The 9742-nt window shown below is 43.2% G+C and overlaps 1 protein-coding gene across 1 annotated transcript; it reads right to left on the reverse strand.

Moving 5' to 3' along the window:
• Positions 1-290: 290 nt before the first annotated feature.
• Positions 291-5023, reverse strand: LOC124650275 (alanine aminotransferase 2). The gene is made up of 15 exons (XM_047189820.1): positions 4865-5023; positions 3931-3981; positions 3613-3663; positions 3266-3331; positions 3137-3198; positions 2473-2551; positions 2280-2384; positions 2076-2186; positions 1850-1987; positions 1650-1724; positions 1428-1548; positions 1192-1346; positions 1034-1108; positions 744-947; positions 291-618 (listed from the first exon to the last, which is right to left on the reverse strand). Exons 1-15 carry the CDS (start codon positions 4901-4903, stop codon positions 502-504), a joined length of 1449 nt encoding a protein of 482 aa, XP_047045776.1. The 5' UTR covers positions 4904-5023; the 3' UTR covers positions 291-501.
• Positions 5024-9742: the final 4719 nt, after the last annotated feature.

Here is a 9742-nt window from a genome sequence, read left to right on the forward strand (position 1 = left end):
ACGCCGTCGACCAACCCCTTCTTCTAATTTGCATGCACCACCGGTCCGTAATATGATCGCGCGTCCAGATACTTTGATCGATCGCCGCTACTCGATCGCGACGAACCGGCGGGAACGATCTCTTTTGAATGCATCTATTTGAATTTCTGATTGGGGGCGGCGTTTGGGGGACGCGGCTGGGGAGCGACGTCCCCCAAACGCGGCACGAACAAAACACGTCCCCCAAACGCTCGATCCGGCGCGCTTTGGGGGACGGTTTGGGGGACGCGACTGGAGATGCTGAGCAGACGAGAAGGGAAATAAAACTTTCCTCAGTTGCCAATTTGCCATCAAAAGCATCAGACTGGCCTCTGTTTCAGTTAACTCATATTTATCACACACAAAAAGGACGCCATGGCTTAGCTTTATTTTGTTTATTCTACAGGATGCTGCTGTCAAGAGGGCGAAATGACTATATAATAAAATCCATGAAGGTCCTGTATGGTACAGCACAAGAGCAGTTTAGTCGTGGTACTCCGCCATGAAGGCCTCATGGAACACCTTGAAGCGAGAGATGATTGCCGGGATCTTCTCCTCCTGAGGAAGGATTGTGCATCTGAAGTGCCATGTGCCAGGAACCTGTAGAATAGACAAACGGAACATTGATGACCAATGTCAGGGAACTGGTGGAAATAGATGTAATGTATATTATTCTTAACCCTAGGTCCATAAATAGCCTTTGTTTCAAGACTATGTTTACTCACCTGGCCAAACCCAGATCCAGGGACAACAACAATTCCAGTTGACTCGAGGAGACGAAGAGCATAGAATGCATCAGGCGCTTTGTTAGCAGCTTTCGCAGCCTGAATTGCCTTCTGTGGGAGACTAAGCTGAGGGAAGAGGTACATTGCTCCTTCAGCTTCGTTGCATGTAATTCCATCAAGTTTATTGAATGCATCCTCCAGTGACTGCGATCAAGAATACCACATCAACAAATTCAAGTCCTTCAAGAAAGTCATTTAGAGTTATCCAGAGAAAAAAGGACACACCGCACCTTTGCACGACGAGTTAAAGACGCGATGATCCCATCTTTTTCTGCCTTGTATGAAGCAAATGATTCATCCCCAGCCTGCAGAATCCAACAGTGATATTTAGATGGAGAACTTTGCATTCTTTGTCAGGGAAAGAAAATTTAAAAAGGACGTATTTGACCTTTGGTGGGTTCATGACGAGACTAGCAAGGATCTGGCCAGAGATATTGGAACATAAGTTCACTGATGCTATCTTGTATATCTGCTCTCTCACCGGAGCACTGAAGCCAGTAATCTCCATGTAACCTCCTCTTTTACCACACTCTCCATAATATCCTGGTGGCAGCAACAAATTTTTTTTTGACACTCCAGCATGGGTAAGGAAAGAAGAATAAGCAAGTGAATCATTGTACCTACCCTTAGAAACAGATTGATATGATACTAGAGGGAGATCTTCCTCGCCATAGCCCAAGGATCTCACTATCTTCTTGAAAGAATGAAATTTCTTATTGTCAACATAGATATTCTCTTGGTATACCTAACAATAGAGATTACAGTGTTAATGTTACATACGACAGAAGAAATAGAATTAAGCAGCCCAAAGTTCGTTGGGATGTTTTCACAGCCATCATCACTCACCTCATCAGCCAGAAGAACAAGACCCTCATTTTTGCAGAACTTCACTATGTCATATTGGTTTTCCTCAGCAAGAACCTAAACGTAAATGAGCCATCTCAATATTGATCTTGTGTCCTTTTTATACAGACATGGTGTGCATACCAAGATGCAGCAAGCAAAGATGTTTTCTAACTCCGAAAGGAGAAACAATGAGCACAAACCTGTCCAGTTGGATTTCCTGGATTGATAACCACCAAAGCCCTAACATCGATGCCTTTTGACCGAGCATCTTCTAGTTGCTTCTTAACATCGGAGATTTCCAAACCCCAGCCTGTCGATTCATTGAGATAATATGGGACCTGAAAGATAATGCTCTCAATTTAGGATTGGTGCAGCATGAAACGCTACTATACTGAACTACTTTTGTCAGGTCAACAGAGTACATACGAGAGCTCCGCCATGAAGAGCTATGGAGGCCGAGTACAAGGGATACTGAGGAATAGGAACAAGAATGCCATCTTTCTCATTCCTTATCAGTAACTGCATCATCAAGTGCACCTGGCAAGGGAACAATAATATGATACACGACTTAACTACTTCACGTTTGTTCATAAATTGTCTAGCAATTGAAGGACAATGTACAGTTCATACCCCCGGACTTGCTCCATCTGTAAGAAAGATGTCATCTGCATTAGCAGGGAATCCATCTCGTGAGGTGATCCCAGCAGCAATTGTATCACGAAGTCCTTTGATACCCTAGGAAAATGAGAAAAAGCAAACTAAGTCATCTTTCTCCTTTTTCTCCTGGTTGCAGGTAACAAAATGTGCAAAGGTAGACGATTACCTGGCTATGACTGTATGCCCCTGTTGCTTTTCCAGGAATCGAGGCAAGAATCTGCTTTGCCCGAGAAATAGAATCAGCACTGCAACAAGATGAAGCATCAGGTATCATATGCAAGAATCTCACACTTCAGTTAAGACAGATGGATTAGTTGTAGGAATCTTCTGGTGAACAATGAATAGTTATTTTTGGTATTTTGATAAAGTTAATACAAAGTAGTAACGAAGGGGGGTATATCTACTGCTGACCCTTAGCTATATGTATTATGCTAATGAAAGGGGGTCAAATTAACTTGAAAAAAGCTCTGGAAGAAATGGTGGAGTTGATCCTAGATATATTCAAGTCCAAACTGAAATAGTCAGCAAGAGAAAAGGGTGAACTACCTTCCTAGGTATATAAAACAAAACGCACTGTACCCTAGGAATGCTCACAATTTTTAAACCTATGGAGTTTAGGTTTGCAGTTTTGCAGATTGGCAGGTCACACTTAGAAATATTGCCACGATTGTGTTTTCGCCTTTTCGTAATCATTCAGGTTCATTTGAATGTCCCGCAAACATTTAGCATGATAGCACCTGGTTAAGGGTATCCGCTTGGTATCTCCCGTATTCTGAAGTTTTCCGTACAATCGTTTCATGGTGACGAACTATAAAGATGGTTATATTCACCTGAACAATGATTTGATTTCATCTCTTTGCAACAGGTATGGGTGATCACAAAGCGCAAGAACCTGCGTTATAACATATAAGTATGTGGGAAAACAAACAATAAACTCTGCAGGTAGAAAATTAGCATACCTCCCTGAAGAATGTAACTGGCTGCTGACCAAGAGACTGTGGGTTTCCAATGTTGCAATACAGGATCTGCATGTAAGAAGTTGAATGAGCTAAGATAATTGTAGAACATAACTGTTAGGCATGCAGTCTGATGACCGATTCTGCAGCTGTCCACATCTCTGAAGATCGTTTTGTATGCATGCGATAACGCCAGCCTAGCGCACGTTCTGCATGCCACTCCAGCAAGATCTAATCCCTGATGACTTCTCTATATAAATTCTACCCCACGAGGAGGAATATAATGCATTGTGTGATTGAGTTCAGCTGAATATTGAAGCTTTCAGTAACAATAGAAATCTATTTATTACCTCATCAAAAGGTAGAGATCCTGGTTGAGTCTGTAGCTGTTGCTGCAAGCGCTAGAAACAAAAAAAAAAAAAACCTGGTTAAGCAATTCTAAGCAAAAAACTTATTGGCTCAAGAGCTGGCATCCCTCAGAAAATTACAGCATTGTTGTTAAAGCATATCAAAATACTAATACCACACAATTGCTCGTACAAAGTTGAGAACAAAAGAGCATCCAACTGAAGTTTTATTAGGCTAAGGTGATTATTTAAGAACACGACTCAGACTAAAATCTGAATAAAGTCAATTCCAAATTAACACTTAGTGGTAACTTGAAATACCTGAGCATGGATGACAATCTCTCCACGGACTGCATACTCACATTTCAAAACCTGAACCAGTGAGAAGAGAATTAGCAAGGTGCCTCTGTATCAGAAATTGCACATAGTTGATTGAGTGATGGACAAATTAATTAGTGGTCAGTTCATTATATGCCTTGTCACCAACTACATCACGCTCCTTTGAACAACAACAAAAAACTACAACATGCTAAAACACCCACCTCGTCATTGAATTGTACTAGTGCCAGACAAAAACGAACGCTGACATTGCATTGCCAATGTCACACAAAAACTGCGTGCCAGCAGATCAATAGTACTGGCAACATCGAAGTAAAAACACTATACTTGTAATAACTTATATCCAATCAACTGCTGGATAATTATAACTTGGAGGCTAAATGATTCTCCCTTTTCTTTTTGACTGTTCATCATTCCAGGGCCACGTTAAGACCAAAGCATCTTTAGGGTTCTCCCCAAAAAAAAATCCTCATTTTAAGTTTGAATATAGTAGATCCAGATCACTAGAGCGGAATAATCAAGCATGGTAACTACCACAGGTCCACGATCGAATCAGAATTATTCATCGTGTCATCTACGTCAGTGGCTGATCTACGTCACTCCTGAAATATCACCAGCCTTGCTAAAATTATTACCCGAGAGACAAAAAAAAAGGAACTAAAATATAATATAATCTACTGCATACATGAAAACAGAGACGAAGGAGAATCCGAGGAAGTAAGAAGGATTCCTTCTCGAATGCAACACAAAATAAAATAAAATAACAGAGCCAAGACTCGTCGAAGCAAACAAGAACCGGAGCCCAGCGCCGCCCAATCAGGTACACAACAAGCCGTCCCCCACGGACCTCATCGAAATCCCCCAACAAGAAACATACAGATATGAGAAGGGAAGGGAGAGGGTGCCCCTCACTCACCTTGGGGTTCAGGTTCTCCACGGCGACGGTGGCGGCCATGGCGAGATCAAGTCAAGGTGGAAGGAGCGGAGAAGCGAGCACTAGTATTACGCCTCTCGCAGTGGTTGCTGTCCGTCTTTGTCTTTCTGCGGTTTCGTGGCGAGTCGGGGAAATCTCGGATGGAATGGATGGTGTTTATAAAAGGAGGAGAAAGAAAGAGATCGGGAGGATGCAAACAAAGGGCGGAGATGAGAGGTGTTGAGTCTTTCACCCACAGGAAAGGCAAGCCGTGGAGTTGCGGGTGGGCCCACGGGAGCCGCCGACCTCACCTGCGGTTTTGTGTCTGTCCAAGATTTGGTTTAGCCAAGTCTTGGCCATTTTGGTTTGTTCCCACGTCACATTGCTATATCTGGGTTAACAAATAGGGTTGCCATATTGCTTTTGCGTTTTTCTTCTTATTATGTATGTGTCTACATATTATTATTCAGCTTTGGTTTTCGGCAACGTAAAAAAGAAAAAGTTGTGCATTGCTGTTGTCACATTAGTTGAGATGATCATGATCTCCCCATTATAAAATATGGACCCTCCATCTTAAAATATAAGGCGCAATCGATTTTTTGATGGTCAACGACTTGCAACTTTGACTCTGATCGATTTGTATATAATATGTTCACAATATTTGTATAAAATATATGAGATGAAATGAAAGAATTTTGCAAGACGAATCCAACGAGTCCCTCTATACATTCCCAATTCATATAGTTTGGTATATAGTAGTGGTCAAAGTCCCATATCAAAGACCGAGAAAAATATTAGAGTGTCTTATAGTTTAGGACCAAGGGAGATAGTTTAACTTTTTGCTTACATGTTTGTGGTCATGTGAGGGAGTATTAAGTAGGGCTAGTGTAGTTATGTATGTCTACCATCTTGCCAAGATCATATGACACTTTTGCCACAAGTGGCAAGGCATTTTTTTTTTCAAAGAGAGTTGGATGTCTTGTTGAGTGTGACCTACTCATATGTTAAGAGAGCGTCGGGGGTGTTGGACATGGGTCTTGGACAATCGGGACTTCAAAATGGTGAAGCCATATTCCCTCATCAACGTCGGTTCGATTCGTACCGGAATATTTGGATCCAAAATTATAACTTAGCTAGCGTGGCTTGAAGTTCTAGCCATCTTCATTGGTTGGATGTGAATGTGTCCCTATCACTTGGTGTTCGTATATAAGCAAGGGGTCCATGACAAATAACCAAAACTACCATGTGTGGTAATAGTGTGAGGATTTATGAGTAAACTTCGCTCACTAGTTAAGGATGTATTCTTAGAAGAGACGAGGTAGTGCATGGTCCTAGTGAACTAGTGGTGTAGCACATCCACCCATCTAAGTGGTGGGTTTTTTCTTCATTAGTTTTGTCCTTGACTTTGTCTTCTATGTCTTCTTATGGTGTGTCCGTTTGGATATTTGTCTGCATAGGTGTCATGTAGGTTTGGATGGGACCTCGTAGATGAATATTGTTAATTAGCATATCATATTGATCACGTTCATGCCTCAAATAGGGTTATGTAAGAAGTAAATGTTTCACAAGGATGATTTGCATTTAAACACATGCAAAAGTATAGAATTTTGTAGAATAAATTTGCTTGCACAATTCGAGAAAAAACGTATATAATCCCTTTGTGTACCACACAATAAAAAGCAATGTTGACACTACTAGGAAAACCATTATGGGTAGAAACACTATCTGTGACGCATCTAAAGGTGCATGCTCCACAAAATTATTTCTGTGGCGCAGGAAATTACATGCTCCACAGAAACTTGCTTTTCTGTGGCGCATGTGTCGGGGGGATGGCCCCCGGTAGACCAAGAGTATGGCAAGTTCGGTATGTTTGGGTAGTGTTAAACCGGGTCACAGAGTGATCGGGAACCTTTAAGTTCGGCTAACCGGAGTTGGTACAAACCGGTATCCCCAGAGGGGTATGCCAAAGTACTAGTTCTGAGAGGCTATTCGGCTAAGTGAAAAGGTACCGGAACCAGAGAAGCGACCGAGGGAATCGCCGCTGCTGGGCGTATGGAAAGAGAGGTCTGTTTTCTGGGACCTGCCGTATCGTAAGGTCCTCCACACGCCCCATAGCCTCGATGTCATGCCATCACGAAGAACGTTACCGAGAGCCTACTTGGCACTCTGATGAACATGCCGGAGAGGACCAAGGATGGCCCAAAAGCAAGAAAGGACCTGAAATTCCTTGGCCTCAAGAAATAACTTCAGTACCTGATAGTGATGATGATGATGAACAGACGGAAACGACTCGGGGTCGCCACAAAAGGGCTAAGAAGAATGAGGTGGTGGTGCTTAAAGCTGCTCGCTTCACTACGAGCGAGGAGGAGCTCGAGGGGTTTTTCATGTGCCTCCTAGGAGTCAAAGTTCCTCACGGTTACTCTGGGAAGATAAGCAGATATCTAGACGTAGCGAAGAAGAGGTTTAGCAGGATGAAGTCTCACGACTGTCACTGATGACGCAGATACTTCCCGTTGCGATCCGAGGGATAATGGACGACCACGTCCGCGAGACGTTGTTTGGCCTCTGCAACTTCTTCGACGTCATCTCTAGGAAGTGATCCATCGGCGTGAAGCAGCTCAACAGGCTACAAGAAGAGATCATCGAGATACTATGCGAGCTCTAGATTTACTTCCCCCCGCGTTCTTCGACATCATGGTGCATCTGCTTGTCCATGTAGTGGATGACATCATCCACCTCGGGCCGATATTCCTGCACAACATGATGCCATTCGAAAGGTTGAATGGTGTCATCAAAGGATTCGTTCGCAACAGGGCCCATCCAGATGGAAGCATAGCCAAGGGCTTTCTGACCTACGAGTGCATCTCCTTCTGCCAGAACTACCTAAGCACCGAGAACGAGGATGTCGGTTTGCCCACCAAGAAGCACCTCAGCAGGCTCGTAGGGTTTGGTCACCACGAGGGCTACCACGCATTGCATGTCGGCATCGTTGGTCGACACGCCGACTTTGACAGGGCACACCGAGTCGCGCTACAACACATAGAATTGGTCAGCCCTTGGGTAGATGAGCACAAAAGCTTAATCGAGCAGAAGTTCATCGAACTGGGCCGGTCGAGGAAAAAGGGGGGCGTAACCAAAGAGCACAACTCCAGCTTCACGGGGTGGTTCAAGAAAAGGCTACTGGAAAGTCCCACGCTGATGCCTTCTGCTGAAGAGCAGAAACTCATATTCTCCCTGTCACAAGGACCCGCGCACAACGTAAGGACCTATCAGTCGTACGACATCAACGGCTATAGATTCTACACCGAGGAGAAGGACAAGAATAGCGAATATCAAAACTCGGGAGTAACTATCCTATCCTACACCGATGACGAGACTGATGTCAAGGAAAGATTCTACGGAAGGATCGAGGAGATTTGGGAATTTGACTACGTTGGAGAGACAATGCCGATGTTCCGTGTGAGATGGGACAAGATCGTTGAAAAAGATGGACGGTATTTCACCACCATGGTTATACCCGATGCCAAATCGAAGACCCCCTCCACCAAAAATGAGCCATGGGTGCTCGCTAGCCAAGTTGATCAATGCTTCTTCATTACCGACCCGTCAAAGCCCAATCGTGTGGTCGTGAGGAGGGGCAAGAGGAGCATCATCGGAATGGAAGGAGCCGCAAACAAGCAAGACATCGACAAGAACGGCGATCCAAAGATCCAAGAGGAATTCGACAAGTACTTCAACATGCCTACTAGTTATTCTAAAGTAAGAAGGAAGACCACCCTACTAGCTAAAGTTTGCCCGTACACGAGAAGAAATCTCAAGGTGGTCGGGCTAAAGTATTCAACCGCGATGAAGAAGGGCAAGAATATTGTCAAGAAATGCTAGCCACCTCGGAACCGAGAAGATTCTGGCTTTTTGTGTACTAATTAATGCACACATATATTTACTACGACAAAAAATCATTGAATATGTGTGAGAAGCATGCATGTGTATATGATGCGAGGTTTTTTTAATTATCTATATTCATGCATAATTTTTTTTGAAGCTTAACTGTGAGGCAACAGCCCCACAACATTTTCCTTTTATTGAAAAGCAGAAACAAAGAGATACAACAAGATGTTGGAAGAAAAAAAGGAGAAGAGCTCACCTACCTACCTCTAAAAAGGAAGAAAAACTCTAATCAAGGTAAGCTATGTATCCAGGTCAGAAGACTGTCTCTATGTTTAACCTTAATCCTATGTTGTAGCAGAGTAATATCATGTATAAAATTACATTTCCACCTTGCAAAGGTTGGCCTTTCATGCTCAAAAATGCGCCCATTACGCTGCTTCCATATATGCCAACATGACGTGACCATGACTTCCATGAAAAAAGGTTTAGCAAAACCCCTCCTAGCCTCAGCAACAACCGTTTGCAAGTCAGCACCCCTGGACCAATCAATCTGAAGATAACTCCATATCCGATGACTGAAGTTACATGTGAAGAAGAGATGAAGTCTATCCTCATAAGTATGTGTAGGGCATAACACACAATGCCTATCCTCTGAGACATTCCAGTTTCTCCTTACCAACAAGTCCCTAGTGTTCAACCTATCATTGAGGAGCAGCCATGCAAACATCTTTGTCTTCATTATACAAGCTGACTTCCATAACCATCGAAAAACAGCTGGGACTAATATATGAGCATGCAAATGTGCATAGAACTTTGAAGGATAGTATTTATCTCCCCATGAATATTTCCAAATGTCAGGCCTGCCTGAAAGTGGCTGAGATATCAATCCTTGTTGAACCTGACAATACTCCTGATAAGCTTCTGCAGATAATGGCCGACAGAAAAGTTGGGAGAAATCTCCAGTGGAAAATACATCAGCAACAGACATATCCT

This window comes from Lolium rigidum, chromosome 4 (genome assembly GCF_022539505.1).
Source record: "Lolium rigidum isolate FL_2022 chromosome 4, APGP_CSIRO_Lrig_0.1, whole genome shotgun sequence".
Classification (NCBI taxonomy): domain Eukaryota; kingdom Viridiplantae; phylum Streptophyta; class Magnoliopsida; order Poales; family Poaceae; genus Lolium; species Lolium rigidum.